The sequence below is a fragment of the Haplochromis burtoni genome, unplaced genomic scaffold (assembly GCF_018398535.1).
Source record: "Haplochromis burtoni strain Fernald_Lab_line unplaced genomic scaffold, NCSU_Asbu1 Contig_204, whole genome shotgun sequence".
NCBI classification, from domain to species: domain Eukaryota; kingdom Metazoa; phylum Chordata; class Actinopteri; order Cichliformes; family Cichlidae; genus Haplochromis; species Haplochromis burtoni.
The window spans coordinates 780,939-800,322 of record NW_024582565.1 but is presented as its reverse complement, the minus strand read 5'-3'; the positions used below and the strand labels follow the sequence as shown (position 1 = coordinate 800,322).

The following is a 19,384-nucleotide window of genomic DNA, read 5'->3' as shown; positions in this document are numbered from 1 at the left end:
TGTTCTTATTTCTTAAGCTGAATCTGGAAAACAGGTCTTTTGATCCAACATTCAATACCATTTGGAAAGTATCTGATTTGGTTAAAAACTTATTTTTTTCAGCACGACAGTGAAACCAAATACACTGCCAATGCATTACAAGCATACCTGGATAAAAAAACACACACATGATTAGTCATGGACTGGCCTCCTCAGAGCCGTGGCTTTATGTTGATAGAGAATTAAATGAAAAAGCAGCCAACACCCAAAGAAAAGATTTGATTGTCCTTCTAGAAGCATGGACAACAATCCTTCAAGACTACATAAGAAATTATAAGAAATCTTGCCTAAGAGAGTTCTGGCTCTGTTGTATATTTAATATTAGCTAAATAATAGCTGCTTAAAATTGACCTTATACACTGTATTTCCATTTATGTTTGCATATATTTCAATAAAACACTGAAGCTACTTTACAGTTTACTAGCAAAATCTAAATAAATGAGGAGTTGCTGAAGACTTTTGCACAACACTGCATTTTGTCTATCATTTATTTCATTTCATGAAATACATTGACACTGCATTTAAAATCTGGAATAGGTGTCATACTTAGATTACATTTATTGTTCAGATCTCAAGGCTCTGTCCTGTTAAGCCTGCAATACAGATATACATTTCTTGAAATAAATTATGTTTTATGCAAGACAGGAGGTAGAAACACAGCTCAGTGCCTTTATAGGTGTATGCATGTGCCTGTAAGTGTGTATGTGTGTAAATCTTTAAACTTAGTTACATACGTATGAGTGTATCCAAAATGTGCCTTTACTGATACGTATTCAGTATCATCACTTGGTGAGCACACCAGAAAGTCTTTCTAAAGAAAAAAAGAAATCCAATCTGATACAAATATATTATTACACTTCAAAATTCAGTACCCAGAGCTGCCAGACCCATCATAAATTCCCTGTCATGAGAGTATCTGGAAGATTTTCTTTTTGTTTTGTCGTTCAACTAACCCCCAGCAACCCGTAGAGTCCACAGGGACATGTGCTAACACATTTTGTGAAGCCTGACCACTTAATCAATTTATCTGTACATTTACTGCGAGAGACTCTTCATATCATCGGAGTACAAGTTACACCTATTTATCTTACAGGATCAAGCTGCTTTAGCCAGTGTCACATATTGAAACTCGATTAAAATCAAATTGGATACAGAGGCATGTTTGGAGCCCGTGGGAGCGCTGCAGATCCTTGTCCTTAGAGCTAGCTATTAAAACAAATACATTGTAACTGCCGACTATCACAGGTCTTGGGTGCAAGGGGAGGAAAAAAAAGGAAGCATAGTCAAAACATGCAGATAAAGACATTCTGAAGGACATGTTACTTAATTACACAGACAGTCAGGATTCAATGCACAAGGTTTCTGCTGTATCGCCGGTTGTAGCAAAACATGCGCACGGGCAAACGAAATGACCGTGTCCAGGGGCCACCCACAGAGAGTACATTTCACAGGCTGAGCCTGTGTCTGTGGCGTGCACTAATGTCAGTGTCTGAATGCTGGCTGCCATCGTGTAGGTGGAAAAAGTGTGACTGAATTAGAAAAACACAAAATTAGCAACTCAGTAATGTGAAAGCATTTCTCATGTGTTGTCTGTTTATCTTACATTGTACTCAGCTGACTATATGATGATGCATTTTGTTTAATCAATGGAAGACAAAGTAAGAGCTTTCCTTGATCACTTCACCTGAGCGATCCCGTGAATGAATAGCAATGTACAAAAGGGCCAGATGCATATTGCAACCCATTGTGTAACAGACTGAGATTAAAAGTAAGTGTAAGTAAATCTGAATGCTAGTTGAGTTCCATTTCCAGTCAGAGTTAGGAGCTCATTGGTGTGGCAGAAAAGATGCTTCTGGTAGGTTGATCTTGGCCAATAGGTTCTCTAAAGAGAGCCCATCAGAAATAAACATCTACAGAGCACTGCACTGCTGTTGATCTGTGAGGGAGCTCTAAGATGTTGTTCACATGATAAAGAGCACCACTAAGTAAGGCCATTTGCACAGCTTGCTCCAAGAAACGGAAGTGAATAAGAGACAAAGGAGGGAATAATATCTCAATAGGCTTCTAGCTATTTCCCCCTACAGCCTTGTCATCTTGCGTTCCACCTATTTTCCTCCTCCACCCCTCCTTCACTCTCCTCTTCTTTTCACAGTGCAGACTCTGAGTAGAGAGTTCCCGATGACCCATGTGGTGCATGAGGTGTCACTAGTCGACGCAGTGATGCTGAGGAGGAGAAGCTTAAATCTCCACAGCTGCGCAGGTGGATCCCTTCAGGCGCCCGGCTGCTGTAGTGTCGGTTGTGACGACTGTCACTGTGGGAATGGTGATGTCCGCGTCGATGAGGATGATGGGAATGATGGTTGGCTTGTCCGCGGCTTGTGCTCCAAGGCGTTCGCAACACCTGAAGATATTTTTATGAAGTTGTGAGAAAGGGCAGAAGGTTTGCTGCAAAGTGACATAACAGCGTAATCAGGACTTCTTTTTATACCTGCTCCAAGGGCAAGTGGTTGGCACCCTCAGCTCCACTCCTTCTCTTAGGTCCCTGCCCTGCGCTGCCAGCATGCTCAGATGGGGGTGCCAGGTTACGTTTGGAGCGCTGCAAGAAGCGAGCCACCAGAACCCGAGTGACCTGACGGAAACACGAGGAGATCAGAGAATGAGCAGACTGCACAGCCGTTCATATTTGCCACCTTACTGCTCCTGTAACTTCCTTCAAGAATTTTTTTTGACTTGCCTTAAGGTCTCCGAGAGAACGGTGGCAGTCTTTAGGTAAACGTAACGGTGAAGTGGGTGCAGGTTTGGAGGGGACCTGCACCCCCGTGGCTGCTAATTTGATGCTGCCTTTTCTGGGCAGAGCAGCAACCGGAGGCACAGAAGTGCGGGGCAACAGACACGCTTCAGAGGATGGGCCTTTGCATAAGAAGAAAAAGAAAATGTTACATGCAGAGCTATAATATCCTTTTAGCTGATCCAGCAGCAGAGTTTCCAGGTCTGTGTGACAAAACAAGCCCAATGCCAAGTCAAAAATATCCTTAAAAAACAGACACAGGCACAGAGCTGTGCAGACCATTATAGCAACTTGCATAATGCTGATCTGCAGGGGGCTAAGTATGAATAAATTATCTATCTATCCATCCTCCCATCCAATCCCAGCTGTCATAGGGCAAAAGGCAAGGTACACCTTAGAAAAGTTGCCAGGGGCAGGCCCATTTACTTGATTTAAAATATGGATCTCTGTTCACTCTAGACATTCAGCTAATTTCACCCAACCAGCAGACAGAAAAAAATGTGACTGCAGCAGTATATAGTAGTTGCAGTCTGATTGGCGAGATGCCACAGGAAAACTGTAGATCCCTCCACAGTACAGTACAATATGTGTTGATATTTTTATTCTTGCTGTATAATCTATATAAATAAAGATGTAGGCAGAGTCCAAGACAAAATTGCAAACCAAAAAGTCCTGAGCTGATAGAAAAACAAAATGGTGAAAAACAACCTTAACATATACTTAGAAAGGTTGGAAGTGAGGGAAACAACATACAGGTAGACATAGCTGAAATTTAACAGCTAAATTACAAACATTCTGACTTTTGCTGCATAAAAAAAGCAGATGAAACAGCTGCAAAAACACAAATATTGCTGCTGATGATTCAAAGAGGTATAGTGTATATAGACTGTAGGAAGTGCTGCATGGTATTACAGAATGTACCAGACTGTCCCCCTGACTAGACAGTAAAGAGCATACTATTTAGTGTGTCTGATGGAATAATCTCCCATAATAAATTAGGCTACCTAAAATCTTATGCCTGTGATAGTGACATTAAGGCCTGTATCATGGATAATCATGGATTATTGCATTTTTCCATGACGTACTGTATCCATGACTTTGCTGCTTGAGCATCCATCCATTGGGGTCTGTCATTTGAAAAAGAAAATGCAGATAAGAAGGCACATTACTGTTTCCACAAAGTGATGTCATTTATCAATATGTAATCAAATCACTGCTAATTTTGATGTTCTGGAAAAGTTTCATAAATCACGTGCACATGGGGCTAGATCTCCATGTCTCCTCTGAAGCGTACGTTTCCAGTCGTTGCTAAGAGGCTTTGATGAATGAGGGCAATTAGCGGTAAATGAGCTGAGCTATGTCTGATCAAAACAACTGAGACATGATCTCTTTTGGGGTTTCTCCTTCTAATTAGACAATCTCAAGTAAAGAGGAAGAAAGGATGACAGAGGTGGTGATGAAATGCAGCAAAGGTTCAGCTCTTTAACTAAGAACATTTGTACATCACACTGCCTGATAACGTTTATCTCATCTTTAAGGTCCATAGGAGTGAGCTCTTACCTGTGTCTATAGATGCCTTGCTGCTTCCAGAGCCAAAGTCAACTAGAGAAATGTAAGTTCAGACAGGTTATGGGATCTATAAAGCTAGTTTAAGACATGTGTTTACGTTGGTGTCTGACTTACCTCTCTCAGTTGAGGAGCCCAGACCTGGCTCACTGTGTGACCTCACAAGGCGTAGGAAGCCTTCCCGGTCTTTTTGTACATTCTCTCCATCTCTTTCATTCTTCCCAGCTCTCCGGTGAAGATACAGGGGTTGGTGCAGATGGGGTTGCTCACTGGTAGCAGAGGAGGATGAGGTAAGGGGAGCAGAAGAGGCTGGGATGGCTCCTTGGACTGAAGGGGTGGAGGGGCGAACTCGAATCTCTGGGATCGAGGATTGGTGTTGAGAGGTGCAACTCCCTACTGCTTCCAGCTGGGAACAGCTACTAGCCAGGATGGTCTGGCGCCGCAACACTGGAGACCTGGATGACAAAACCGGAAAATGTCAAAACATATGTTGGCATGTGTTTGCAGTTTCAACTTCTGATTTTAACCCGGCATCAGACGTTTGCACTCACCTGTATGTGGTGGTGGCTGTGCTGGGTGAGGAGCAGGAGTTGGACCGCTCTCCTCTGAGGAATCGCCTGGATCTCGGCCCTCCTGCCAGAGGACTCTCTGGTGTTTGACATGGTGGGCCACCTAAGTTGATATACTCCCTACCATCTCCTCCGTCTCCACCCTCACTAGCGTTCCTGTTACGCCTCTCCCCTTGGTTTCTCAGCCCAACCTCCAAGAGGCAGGAGTCCTCAGAGGGGGAGGAATCATCAGGGATGTCCACAATCTCTGACATTAACAGAGATCCACTGTCCATAGACACTAAGAAAAAAAGGTAATCCTTTATTATGTAGGGAAAATGTTACATTTTGATTTCATTTATAGGACTTTTTAAGTAATCTAAGAAAACTCCTTACTATACCTCAGCAATAATATTGTCAGTAAAAATTATGACTTAATGCTTTTTTTGTTTTCTGTTGTACAACACTGCACAGAGTTTGTGGAGTTTTAATGAGCTTGAAAGCGAAAATTTGATATGACCACCTTACTTCTTCAACATAGCCTGAAATCTTTTTACGCGAGCTTTCTTGGCATTTATTTAAGTAGTGTTCAGGAATAGTTCTAGGATTTTTGAGGGACATTCAAAGCTCTTCTTTGGCTGTTGGCTGCCTTTTGATCCATTTACTGTCGAGATGATCCCAAACTGCTTCAATAATGTTGAGTTCTGGGCTCTGAGGAGGTCAGCCTGCAATTGAGTGTTCCCTTGTGTGTTTTTCTATCCAGGTGTGGTTTCACTCCATTGGCAGTGTGTTTGAGATCATTGTCATGCTGGAGAATGAGCCGTTACCAATCAGAAGTTTCCAGTTGGTGTTGCATGGTGGATCAAAATTCTAGGGTACTTCTGTGTGATCATATTTTCATTAGTTTTGGGAAGATCACCAACACCTGTGGCTGAACTGCAGCCCCAAACCATTGCAGAGCTTCAACCATAATTTACAGGCAGCTGTAGATCATTGTACCCAACTTCCTCTGTACATATTATTGATGATTTGAACCAACGACTTCACATTTGGATTCATCACTCAATAAGACCTAATGCCACTGATTTTCTGTCCAGTTCTTGTGTAACTTGGCATACCTCAGCCTTTTGTCCCTGTTTCCCTTGCTTAACAATGACTTCTTGACAGCCAGACTTCCACTGAGACCATTTCTGATGAGGCTTCACTTCTCTTTGGGAATCACCTTGTTGGTGGAAAAATATTGTGTGAACAAATGATCAGTTTTTTTGTGTCAGGCTGTTAATAACAAAGTGTCTAAAGACACAGTTAAAAATGGATTCTTTGTTAAGTTCTCTGTTATGTGCAGATACAACACTAGTTCATCCCTTGAATTAGGAGGCTTTTCATGCCTGAATGGTCAGTCTTAAGAGGCATGATAAGCATAACCTTAACCCTAACCCCATAAATAAACATTAATCTGAAAATGGTCAGGTAGAAACGGGACTGAAAATAAGTGGCAAAGGAACCAATCCTCAAATAAACACTTTGCAAGAACTTCAGAAAGCCTGGAGAAATATTCCTTATGATCACTGAAAAAAAAGAGACAATATGTGGCTCCTTGGAGCAAAATATAAAGAAATGAGAGGTGGTGCAAGACTTTTACACACTGCTTTATGTTTCATTTTCAGTTTGTCTTAATTTGAAATATAGATCTGATTAATTCAATATATTTACTGTCAGTGAATACTGATTTTAGTACATTGCTGACATTTGAAAAACGTCACTGGCAGATGAGGTTTAACACTTGTATTTAATCCAATATAAAATTAACCACACTTTATTTTTATTTTTATTTCTTTCTTTACTCTAGCATGTAGTTTAAAAAAAGTATCTGTCCATCTTGTGGCTGTAGAGATGTCGACCTTTCTGTTGAATTGCACTAGATGGCACTTGGCTTGCAGTGCACAAAGGAACAAAAAATGGAAGAAAAGAAAAAAACAACCCAAAAATTATGTAATGTCATAACAACAGTACTGTCCCATTTCTGACATTATGACGAACAAAAGAAGAAAAAGATAGACAGAGTTCACACCAGTCATATTTTTTAATAGCAGGTTAACACTGGTGTACCTAAATCATCTGTTTGTGTACCTGTTTAGAACAGAGTATTATTAATATTATTAGTAACACCTATATTAAAATGCTATCTTGTATGGCTTGAAAACTGCTTTAATTAAAATATGTGTATTAATGTTTTGGTCTTTTTACAATCATGTAAGCAAGGTGTTACATCCTGTGAGGACGTGGGAGTGTGTGGGCGTGGTGTTGTCCTCTCCCTTTCCTCCTCCTTCTTTCTTGCCCCTCCCCTTGTCTCTCTCTGTCCCTGCCTTCTCCTTTAGGACACACCTGCTGCTCATTTGCCCTTGTTGACCACCAATTACCCTCAGAGGTGATATAAGCTGGAGGAGAGCAGTGTGGATGTGGGAGAGACTTCTGGTGGTTTTCCCCCTCTGTGCTGGTCAGTGTGTGATACTGGTCAGTGTGTGATACTGGTCAGTGTGTGATACTGGTCAGTGTGTGATACTGGTCAGTGTGTGATACTGGTCAGTGTGTGATACTGGTCTAGGTGTGGAAAAGGCCTGCGGTGTGTGACCAGCCCCACTGTGTGTGGCTCTTTGTGAGTAGCTCTTAACTGAACAGTGGTTTTCCTTAAGTGTCGGTGGCCTCCATTATTTTGTTTGGCCTGCCTAGTAATTGCTAATACCAGCGTTGCTGTCTTTTTCTGTTGAAGCCTTATAGTTGTTTTCTTTGTTGAAGTGGTCACCATCTCTTTGGGTTGGACTGTCTGATTTATCATTAAAGCAGCGTTGCTGTCTCTTTTTGTTGTTACTGTTTATATGAATATTGAGTTAATTGATTATAATAAAGATTTATTTTGTGTTCAATACCTCTGCCTGCCGTTCTTTTCATTTCAACCTGGATCCAATTGTTACCGTCCCCCACCCTCTTCGCCTACACAAGGCTAAATAAAAATCTGTATATTTGGTTTGGGAGTGAAGTACCCCTTCAAGTTTGGAACTAGTTTTTAAAATGATAATTATGTTGATTTTTAGTAACTTTTTCTAATAATTTTCTAATAATAGTTGTTTTTTAATATTCCAAATGCAAATGGCTCCTTAAAACATATATTCCATTAGCTAACCTTCTCCACTGAAGGCGGTGGAAGTTCCTCTCTCTCCAGACAGCTCAGTGCCGTGGGGGTCAAACACTGTGGCCTTGATAGTCACAAAAGACAAAGATCAGCTTCTCACTAAGTCCATCACACAAACACATACAAGTACACACATACTTACCTGGCTGGCAGCTCTCTGTCCCATCACAGCTTCGTAAGGAGGAGGGCAGTCAGTGGGGTAGAGGGGAACGGGGCTCTCCATGGAGCCATTATAGGTGATGCTAAATGTGGATTCAAAAATATCAATCATTTGGTTTTACAAAATGTAGCCTAATCATGTAAGTGAATGGCTACTAAATGTCGAACACAAGTGATATTGATGCATTTTAAGTGCATGTTTAGTACCTCTGAGCATCTGTCTCAGAGCTGCAGGTGTACTCAGGAGGATAGTAGGGGGGTGGAGGGATGGGTGGAACAAACTCCTCAAAGTCCATGATGTTGGTCAGGAAGGCATCCTGAGGAGTGGTGCATTCTGGGTTGACGGACCGAGAGCGATGTGGGGCCAGCTGGGCAGGAATAAAAAATTGGGTACATCTTTAAAAGATACAGTGTTGTGAAAAAGTATCTTCTATCTTTCTGATCTCTTATTTTTTGGCATATTTGTCACACTTACATGTTTCAGATCAGCAAACAAATTTTAAAATTAGACAAAGATAACCTGAGTAAATACAAAATGTAGTTTTTAAAGGATGAATTCTGTTATTAAGGGAAAAAAATATGCAAACCTACCTGCCCTACGTGAAAAATTTGCTGCAGTATTTGGACGACTTGCCTTAGCTGAATGAACTATGAACTCTGCTCTCTATCAGAAAATCCTGAAGGACAATGTCCAACCATCATTTCATGCCCTGAAACTCAATCACACTTGGCTTATGCAGGAGCACAATGATCCAAAACACACCTTAATGTCCATCTTTGAATGACAAAATTAAGGTTTTGGAGACTTAAATCCGATTGCGATTATCTTAAACAGGCTGTGCATGCTGGAAAAACCTCCAGTGTGGGTGAATTAAAACATTTCTGCAAAGAACAGTTGGGTCTGATGGCGAGTTTGAAAAACTCATTGCCTATTACTGCAAACGGTTGATTGCGGTTCTTGCTGCCAATGGTGGCACAACCAGTTATTAGGTTTCAGGCAATTACTTTTTCACAGAGGGCCAGGTGGGTTTGGACGTTTTATTCCTTTAATAAATCATTTAAAAACTGAATTTTGTATTTGTTTGAGTTATCTTTATCTAAATGTTTAAACATTTTTCAAAATCAGAAACAGGTAAGTGTGCCAAATATGCAAGAAAAGAAATCAGGAAGGGAGCAAATGCTTCTTCACAGCACTATATATTTTCTAATCTCTTAAGGCAGCAGTCCAGCACATTTGCAGGGTCCACATTTTAAATGTAAAATGTGCTGAATCTGTTCTTACCAGGTGCAGGAGGTCCAGGGAGAATATGTGGATACTGCAGGTCACGGTGGACAGGGTACAAATGATGGTGGAGAGAATGCTGAGACCACACGCACTGAACAAAAGGTCCTGTAGAGACGATGCATTCAAAAGAAAACAAAATCTTAGTTTGTGTAATTTTTTATGTGGAAAATGGATTTCCAGTGTGGTCAAAAAATATTCTACCTACCTTCAGCTGTTTTCTGACTGAGTGGCACCCATTATCCTGGTTGAGGACCAGCTTTTCCTCATCTGTGGAGCAGGGGTCTGTGCGTGCACAGCACACACACAGACCATTTTCCACCTAAACACATTGGATTGGTGTAAAGCACTAATCGGTAGACCAAAACTGGATATTTGCAGCTATTCCTGTCACGTTTTCCATGCATCTAAGCATGAAGGTAGAAGACGAAGCTTGCATAATATTGCTCACTGTACCTGGCAGGTGAGCATGGACTTGACCATCTGTGCATTCTGACAGGACAGCATTGAGCCAGCTAGACTGAGTATCACACACACTGCAGACAGCAGCATAAACAGTGACACCTGTGGAGATACACAGAGATGACGTTTGAGTTAGAGCGTGGCATTCAACCAAAGACCACAGCAGGATATCTCATGGTTCAAGATGCTTTCAACCAGAGTAAAGAACATGTTCAATGAAAGTGCCTGTTTTAGATCCTGGTCCTGTTTTCTGTCCTGAATGCACTGAAATCTTAAGCCTGCTAAGTGTTTTACTTCATGTGCACAGTGTAATCAAAATATAAAATATGATAGATTTTTTCATGCAGATATAGAATTGTTTAAACCACATAGTGACAAAACACCCCAGTACAAAGACCCTCAATTATCAGTTATGTAAGAATGCACATTTTAAACTCCCACTTTTATGCCAAAAAGGATGAAAAGTTTGAAATTCTCAGAAAGATTTGATGCAATGTGCTACACATACCACCAGCGTCAGAGGTCTCCTCCATGAGATTATTCCAACAATCCCCGATGCCACCACCTGGAAACAAAAAGCATGTGCACCATACCTCCTTTAGTATATCTGCTGTAACATACTCTAAATGTTGTTTGTTTTCAGTACGAGTTACACTTACAAAGAAACCAGCCCAGAATGGACAGGACTGCCTTACGCGGGGAGTGGTGGTGAAGGCCATGCTGGTGAAAGAGAAGGCCAGGACCATTGCTCCCAAGCCCAGGTGGCAGAGCCCCAGGTAAAGGAGCAGTCGGGCTCCACTAGGCCCCCGGCCAGACATGCCCCTGCGGCTGTCTGACCAACCCCGGGACCCAGAGGCTGAAGCCACGCTGCTAGAGTCTGAAGGTGAAGGCATGTTTGGCTTGTGGAGGAGGCAGGGAAAGGTTTTACGCTTACAGCGGGTTCATAAGACAAGTTGTGTGGGCAGAAGCACAGGAGAGCAGGAGAGAGAGAGACATAAATGCTGGCTTCAGAGCTCTGCTCTGTCACAGTTATGCACCAAATTCTCCACTGGCAGGTTCTGCGCAATGTCCCATGGTGCACACTGTAGTCCAGCCAGTGAGTCCAATAACTTTGTCAGCAGAAAGTTGAAAAAATGAGCTGCTACCACACAGTCGCAGGCACCATACTCACCTCATCTGACGTTTCAGCTTTTATACTTTTAAGTCCACACAGCGTCTCTTTCACCCCACTCAGTTCAGAAGCCAATGTAGCTTATATAGTACAGTCTACGCCATTCTGCTGCCCAGCCATTCTTTGATTATAACGCTAACAGGCAAACTGGGCAATTCGTTTTCCTTTTAAATCTTCACATTATTGCTATTATTACTCATTTGCTTTTTGCTGCTTCCTCCTCTCCACCTCCTCTCGTCCCTCTCTCCCTCCTCTAGCCCGTGGCATTGCGGTAACTGGAGACCCGAGCAGGCCGCAAATTCTAAAGCATCTCAGAGATAGCAGCTGTTCGCTTGTAGTTTTACTCCCAGCAGAGGCGGCATGTGGGGGTCAGTCCGTGCGTCCAGTCTTGAGGAACATCATCTGAACATGTGCGCTCCCCTCCCGCGACCTTTTTATCAGCTCCTTATCCTGTCACGGAAGAGAAAAAAAGACGGCGAGGAGATCAAAACCCTAAGATCACCCTAAGACTAATTAGCTATCCCGGCATGAACAGGAAATAAATGTTCCATCGATTTTCAAACTGCACCAAGATAGCAGCCAGGCTGGAATATTTACCAGCAGACTATCTATCTTTGTTAACTCCACCTCGGAGGTTTTTGCGGCGGTCCACACAAGCACCTAGACCCCCCTCCTCCTCCTCTTGTTCTTCCTCCTCCGCCGCCTCTTTCCTCCCTGCAGTCACGCGGGCATCCCGTTCAGCCCGTGTGTTTGTGAATGTGTGTATGTACCCCCGACGTTTACCTCACAGCCTTTCACCAGACATCACACCAATACAGCCGCTTAGCCTTCCCGTGCCCCCTCATAGCACAGCAACTTAAGTTTATCTTTCATTATCGTGTTTGCTCGCCCCTCCCCTCTGCTGCCCTCGCATCTCTTCCTCTGTTTCCAAGTCGAGCTGTGACTCTGGCAGAGGAACGGATCGTGTTTGCAAACCACAACCTGCCCTATACGTGATGACAAGGCACGCAGAACGTGCAGCCAACTCAGTGATGCGGCAGAGAGCGTTAACACAGTCCTGGTGCTGATGCTGGGAAGGAGGGGTGGTTGCCTAGCGACAGGATCCAGCTTTTACTGCTGCAGCGACGATTAAAACAACAACAACAACACACACAAAAACCCGAAGCAGTTGCTGTTGCTGTTGGCAGGAGAGTTAAAAAAGAAAGAAAGAAGAAAGAGAAATAGACGGTAGCAGAGATTCTTTGTAGTGAGAATGTGTGTCCTGTAGGTGGCTCGTCTAAAACAACCAGCGATGTGTCTATCATATGTAATGTTTCTTGTTCGTTCAAAGACCCTCATAGTGACTAACAGATCTCGGTGTCAGATTCTCAAAATAAATACTACGGGACTTACAGGACGTTACAATTATACTTGGATGATAGATTTTCACAGTAAAAGCCCTAATTTTTTTGTGTGTGGAATGTCCAGTATGCTTTAACCACAGACAAAATAAAAGATGGATATATCTTCCAGGTCGGAAAAACAAAGCCAATGTGGAAGTGTTGAATACTCTGAGAAGGTGATAACTTTCAAAAACACTTCCAGTTCTATAGAAGTCACAAAACTGCTTTCTAACTTGAACTCTGCCAACAGTTTCCTGCTGAGTTTAAAGGCTTGGCCACTCATGTGGGGTCGTATTGAATAATAATAATTTTTAATGAGTGTATTTTGTAAATCGTTGTCATATTATGTCTCAAAATAAATCTGTGGTGTGAAACCACAGCTCATTGGCAAACAATTTCTTAATCTCAAGTCCTTAGCCAATGAGCACAGTTTCACAGTCAGTCATCACATCGCATCATTTTTCTTTTTCTTTTGGAAACCAAGATGGTGATAGCAAATCTCAAGGCTTCACAAACCAGTGGGTGATGTTATGGTAGCTATGTGCATCTTTTATACTCACTATGGCTTAAATGCATTTGAAATTTCCAAAATAAAAGCCCCCCCACTCAGGCATGTCAGACAATGCCCCCCCCGCCCCCCCAAAAAAAACCCTAAAATAAATAAATAAATTAAGTCCCCCAATTTTAAAGAATGCTTTAAAATGTGCTTTTGAAAAATTAAAGCCACCACTTACTTGTTGAATATCATGAAATTGCTTTCACACTGAAGAATTTTCAAAACAAAACAAAACCCCCCAACAACACAGTTTTATAACCTATGTCCCTCTTTTCTATGAAGTCTATGGACTAGGACACAGAGTTTAACATCGCTTAATTGATGTCATTTAAGGTATTTAATTAAAGAAAAAAAGATGTTCTGCCTAGCTAAGTCTTTCACAATACAACACTGTATCCATATTTTTCCTAATTGATAACATTATGATTTTCAGTATTGAAATTGTGCAGCTGTCATTTCACTATTTCACATATCTGGGGTCACTGGTCTGTTCCTGAGGTTTCCTTCATTTTTTCCCTTTAAATGGACTCTGAGGGGAGCTTTTCCCTTATCGAGATTGAGAATCTAAAGATAGAGGATGTTGGATGCTGTACAAACTGTAAAGCCCCTTAAGGCAAATGTGAATACAGAGAATAACATTTATGACAATGCTAAACTAGGAAAGAAAAACTATTGCATCACTGTACCAACAGGAACTTAAAAAAAATACAACAAACAATATATTTATAGTTTTGCAATTTTATTCATCAAGCGTCAGGTCATGCATACAATCTGGCAGGTGTAAGAAAACTAACAATGTGGAGGAAATTACAAAAGAAAACAGAAATTTAGAGCGTGTGTGTAGAGAAAAAAAAGATCTGTCAGAATCAGATGAAGACCTGCAATCGGTTATTTTGAACGATCATCAAACTGCCTGAACAGAGAGGCTGCCATGTCAGATGTCGCTAATATGTGGTAGCGTTTAGTAAGAGCTTTCCCAGGCACTTCAGATAAAAGGCAAGACCCACTAAATCAATTCGCTATGAGGGACACATGAACACGCTGCTGCTTCCTAGGCTTTTACATCCTGCCCATTCACTTGCTTAATCCATCTTTTTTTCTCCCATCTCTCCACTCATCTTCTCATATTGCACTTATCACTGTCCATATCTAATATCTATATCCACATTCTCAATCCATTCATCTATTAAAACAAGGCGTTGTTTTACACAGAACTTGTTTCACATTCAAGTCCAGCGACCAACTTGTTTCATCATTAATGTGTACGTCATGTTTTACCTTCGCTCTAACAATTCTGGTCATTTTATCCTTTAGAACTTAAAGCAGACCTATCATGCTTTTCCTTTTTGTTATGCATATGCCACTGTGCTAATGCCAAAACTTATAATAATGAGGTCACTGTTTTTGCAATTCATGTGAGCCAAAAACTCAGTTTTATACATGTCAGAGCCCACATATTCCTTATGTGGTTGACTTGGACACAGATATCTCTGTAAGCACAGTAGCCCCACCAACCTGCGGTTCAAGTCTTTTGTTTGCAGTGGGCAGCTAATGTGGCTTCAAGGGAAGGTCTGCACAAAGGTCACACATTAAAAAAAGGTGTGAATCATGTAAAGCTACTTTAGCAGAGACCAAGACTAAAAAATATGAATTTGGAAATTTGCATAATAGGTCCTCTTTAATAAATTTGAATTCCCCTGTAGTATTTAAACCTCAATTTCTCAGATGCTTATGACCACTTGAACTCTAAATAAAACCCTGTGTCCATCAAGTGAATCAAAACAGACCACATTAGTGTTTTACGGCCAACTGAGCTCCATAAAGCTACTCCTGCACATGCTCACACATTAGAAATGAATGAAATGGTAGCATTAAGAGACAGCTGCAGTTCTTTTAAGTGCTGGTGTGCTGTTGTAGGAGCGATAATGTAAGCGAGAAAGATATACGGTTCAGTGACAGCAATGTGTGCCATGGTGGGGACCTTTTTTTTTTTTTTTTTTTTTTTAAAGGTCTCGGAATCAGACTCCAACTTTTTGTGGAATCATGTTTATCGCAGTAGATGTCACATAAAGGATATGTTCAGTCTGAAAAACTGGGGCTGCTTTATCCATATATTATTTTGGAGACAGCAGAATTCTTGTGGAAGAACTTATAAAGGGAGTATAGTGTAGTTTAACAGAGCTTTAGCACCTCTCTGTCGTTGATATTTGCAAACCCTGCCACATTTTTCCTTGTCAACACAGGCGCGCCTAAGTTTCTATGTTCTTTCTTCCATACACTAGTGAACTCATGTCTAGAGAAGAACGCACTTGGAGGATTTTTTCTCTGTGCTGCTGGTGATTTTCACCTGTTGACCTCCGGGGCCCTGACAAACAAACAGACGAAAAAATTACGTTACCGTCATACAGTATGTAGAGCATGCAAAATTACTTTTTATAGCGCTGCATTCCTGATCTTGTGTTTTGACTTACTGGCTTCTTGCTGGATTGTTGTAGTATGTCTCGTGCCAAAGCCAGAAAAGACTGCAGGACAGATAGATTGAAACACAGAAAGAGAGAAAATATAGGTCTGTTGCATATTAACACACAACAAACATTAACAAAAAGGCTATAATAAAACAAGCTCAATGTATGGAGAAACTGCTCACCTCCTCGACATTAATGCTGGACTTCGCACTGGTCTCAAAGAACCTGATGCCGTGATCTTTGGCCAGCTGTTAACATTAGGAACAGAGATGGTTACAGGAGGACAGGATATGGGTAATAATCACTTCCTGGGTTTTATCTCGAGTAAATTTAGCAACTTTGACCATTTCCCAAGCATTCCTGTCTGCTAAAGTTTAACAGGGAGGAATCCATGCAATATTCTTTCTCAAAATGAAATCTTTGCAAAGTAGCCCCACAAATGATTAATTTTCAATCCATCTACTCATGTGTATCTTACCCTGGATGATAGTTTAACTACCATCAAAGTAAACCTACACCTCTGCTGTTTCATTACAAGTAAAAAAAACGCAAGCGACATCTTACCTTTTCTCCTGTCTCCTTGGAAACTTTCCGCTTTGTCTCAATGTCACACTTATTACCTAGTAACATCCGACTGACCCCAGCTGATGCATTCTGGGAAAGAGGGAATGTGATTAACTGATCAAAATGACTTCAGCAAAGTGAAAGAGAGCACAGAGAGCAAAAACCTCAGAGACACTAATAGCAGCTGTTTGTCAGCAGAGCGGTTTCTCCCTTTAAACCAAGACCATTTCCCTGAAATGCTCCATTGCCATCTTTCCGCAGTTCGTCAGTGCTGCCGTCTACAGTTTGTTTACAGGCAAAACAAGCAAAACAAATCTCTCAGAGTCGCTGACAACTTGCGGGCCACAAATACATGAAATCATAACAGTTGCTTTATGAAAATATGACTGAATCATTCATATGTTTAACAGCTGTGAAAACAGCTATAAAAGCGATTTTCAGTTCAGCTCAGTTGTGATGCTTACATGAAAGTGTTTAAAAAAAACAAAAAGAAAATGAAGAAGGTAAGCAAGTGCCATGTATATCTGTAAACAATGACACTGGTTATGCATTTATAGCTATAATATGTTCTTAATTTTACTTGATGTAAAGATATTGCATATTGTCTGTTTAATTGGAATATTAAAATGGGCAGCATTCACTTATTGAAAAAGCTTCTTATAGTTTTGTAATTAGTCTCATTAGGTTTTATTTTTATTTCATTTTGAGTTTTTGCTTCTAAATCAGTTTAGTTTCAGTCAGTTTGCCCATTTCAGTTCATTTTTTATTTATGGAAAAGTTTCTATTCATTTCAGTTTTACTTTTAGTCTTTGTTATTATTCCTGTGTGTGGAGGGCATATGCCAGTGTCAATAAACACATCTGTCAAAGCCTCTCAAGGCAAGTTTTTATATCTTTTTTTAACCAAAGTAACACTCAAGTTCACAAAATCATTTGTTAGCTTTAGCTTGTTTCAAAAGTCTAGTTTTTATTTTATTTTAGTTAATTGATTTTTTTAACATCTAGTTTTAGTTCAGTTTTAATAATCTTGCTTCCTGCATTATCTTTAGTTTTTCTTGAATATCTGAGCAACATTAAAAATCCAACTAAGAGTTCCCGGGTGCGGTGCCTATCCCCAGCTGCCACTGGGTGGGCAGAGGTCCAGCATGGGGCTAACAAAAACACATATACACATGCTTGGTCAAATCTACACCTATGTCCAATTAACAACCATCGGTCAACCTTATTTCAAAGGACCAGAAATCTGTGGACTGTGGGAGAAAGCTGGAGCCACAGGGAGAAGATGTAAACTCCACACAGAAAGGTCCCAGTCGACCAGGAGGTTCAAAGCACCTTCTTGCTGTGAGACAACAGCGGTAACTTTCCTTTCATGTTATGCCCTTGTTAGCGTGGCTCCTAGCTGCTAGCCAGGTCTTTAGAAAGTTGTACATTTATCTGAGGTCTCCCACACAGCGTGACACCTAGCCAACATGTGAGTAGAAAACCTCTTCAGTCCTTAATCAACTAAAAGTTTTACTTTGGTTGAAAAACATCATTAACAAAGTGAGCACAAGAGGCCATGCTGGATAGTTTTATGCTGGTTTATGAACAAGGAAGGTTATCCTGAGAACAATCCACATACATAATGGTGTAGAGATTACTGTTTCCTCAGTAGAAGATACAGGAATTTTGCTTCTTTGATTTAAATGAACTGACCAGATAAACTCATTAGCTTTGCAGTCTTGGTCTTTCCTAGTTATCTTTGTCACGGCTAATAGAAAACCGGCTTACTTCTCTGATGCTCTTCATCCAGTTCTGAATGTTTTCAAAGGACTTCTCGTCAGTGATGTCGTACACCAGGATGATGCCCTGATGAACAGAGAACAGACAGGAGAGAGAGCATTTACGGAGTCAGTCAAAGGTGCAGACTGAGCACAAAGAGGCAGTGATGTCAGCCTGATTATCCAGGCCTGATTGTCCTGGAGGCATACTGCGCTCACCATGGCTCCTCTGTAGTAGGCTGTTGTAATGGTCTTGAATCTCTCCTGCCCTGCTGTGTCCCTAGAAAAAGCACACACTTAGAATCAAAAAGGTGCTGCAAAGTCTTTAAAATACTTCTATCATATGAAAAAAACCTGGAGTATAGCAGAATGCAGAAAGATTCATTTGAGGTGAGACACTACAGGCTACAAGCTACAGGGTAAGTTTGCACTAACAGATACATTTTCCCACTAAAATACTTCCACTAAGAATATTTTTTTTGCATCACAGGTTTTCTGAAACTATGTGTTAATATCAAAATGTATAAATGTAAACTTTTTTGCAAACTTTTACAGGTGAGAAATGTAAACATTCGATGAAGCCAGGATCAAAGTTCTTGTTTGTGTTTTGCTGGCATCCCAGAGCCGACGGTTTTTATAGAGGGGATTTTGGATCTCTCATTTTTTGTACTCCATAAATCAGAAAGATCTGTCAACAGTCATAAAAGGTTTATTTTCACCATGTATTCAGAAAAAAACTTCCATAAATTTGGTTCTGAATTATATATGAGCAAACCTCTCTTTAAAACAAGAAGAAAAACAGCAGAATAAAGAGAATCGCTCAGCAATGATTGGTGTCTGTAGGTGCTGCTGAAAAGGAGAGTTTAGGCTCTAAAATGAGGGGAAAAAAATCATTTTTGAGCAACTGTTTTGTAAAAATCCATACGTTTCTTTGCTGTAATTGTAGACAGATTACCTGCATGCATTAAAAGGAATTTATAGCAAGATTAAACACATTTACGTTTGTATTTCAAATACTTCCTTTATATTGATGTGAAAGAAGGAATCAAAACAGGCCAAATCTGACCAAAAAACCAACAAAAAATAATCGTGTTTTTGTCTGTGCTGGTATTTGACGCTGCTATATCTTCTCTAGCAGCACCCTTAAATGACATGGAGTAGCTCTCTGTGGTGGCCGTGTGTGATGGACTTGGACATGAACCCTGTCATAAAATCCTGATTTGGACAAGAAGAGGGAGGTTCCTCCTTCCTCTCAGGAAAACGAGCCGGAGGCAGTCAGAGGGCAGAGAAAGATAACTCAACAAATCAGGGTTTATCTGCCTCACCATATCACAAACCGTTTGCAGACAAACAACCGCATGCCACTTCTTACCAGACTTGCAGTTTCACTTTCTTTCCATCCACTTCAATGGTTTTTACTTTAAAGTCGATTCCTGGGAGACAAGAAGGGGGG

The 19,384-nt window shown here is 41.0% G+C and overlaps 2 protein-coding genes across 4 annotated transcripts in view; both read right to left on the bottom strand.

Moving 5' to 3' along the window:
* Window positions 1-496: 496 nt before the first annotated feature.
* On the bottom strand, window positions 497-12,338 carry fam189b (family with sequence similarity 189 member B). Of its 3 annotated transcripts, none has more exons than XM_005936104.3 (15): window positions 11,803-12,338; window positions 10,694-11,655; window positions 10,543-10,599; window positions 10,029-10,136; window positions 9,781-9,894; window positions 9,573-9,680; window positions 8,498-8,658; window positions 8,274-8,373; window positions 8,123-8,195; window positions 4,945-5,242; window positions 4,511-4,848; window positions 4,388-4,429; window positions 2,774-2,949; window positions 2,528-2,668; window positions 497-2,440 (listed from the first exon to the last, which is right to left on the bottom strand). In XM_005936104.3, exons 2-15 carry the CDS (start codon window positions 10,925-10,927, stop codon window positions 2,186-2,188), a joined length of 2,205 nt encoding a protein of 734 aa, XP_005936166.1. In that variant the 5' UTR covers window positions 10,928-11,655; window positions 11,803-12,338; the 3' UTR covers window positions 497-2,185. The 3 variants fall into 3 exon arrangements, with proteins under 3 accessions (XP_005936166.1, XP_005936167.1, XP_005936165.1); XM_005936105.3 differs by having other exon boundaries at window positions 11,833-12,338; XM_005936103.3 differs by having other exon boundaries at window positions 10,694-12,338.
* A 1,525-nt stretch (window positions 12,339-13,863) lies between these two features.
* Window positions 13,864-19,384, bottom strand: part of rab13 (RAB13, member RAS oncogene family) — a 6,787-nt gene continuing 1,266 nt past the window's right edge. The window contains exons 2-8 of the mRNA XM_005936102.3: window positions 19,304-19,364; window positions 18,151-18,211; window positions 17,942-18,019; window positions 16,173-16,262; window positions 15,791-15,856; window positions 15,615-15,665; window positions 13,864-15,508 (exon numbers count right to left, since the gene is read on the bottom strand). Of these exons, the coding sequence (XP_005936164.1) occupies window positions 15,437-15,508; window positions 15,615-15,665; window positions 15,791-15,856; window positions 16,173-16,262; window positions 17,942-18,019; window positions 18,151-18,211; window positions 19,304-19,364 (479 nt within the window). The 3' untranslated portion in view covers window positions 13,864-15,436. The remainder of the gene's footprint in view (window positions 15,509-15,614; window positions 15,666-15,790; window positions 15,857-16,172; window positions 16,263-17,941; window positions 18,020-18,150; window positions 18,212-19,303; window positions 19,365-19,384) is intronic.

Coding starts and splice junctions, on each gene's coding strand:
- fam189b (XM_005936103.3), bottom strand. CDS start 10,927: ATGCCTTCACCTTCAGACTCTAGCAGCGTGGCTTCAGCCTCTGGGTCC. Junction 10,137..10,542: donor GGAGACCTCTGACGCTGGTG/GTATGTGTAGCA, acceptor GTATCTCCACAG/GTGTCACTGTTTATGCTGCT. Junction 2,669..2,773: donor GTTCTCTCGGAGACCTTAAG/GCAAGTCAAAAA, acceptor TGTTTCCGTCAG/GTCACTCGGGTTCTGGTGGC.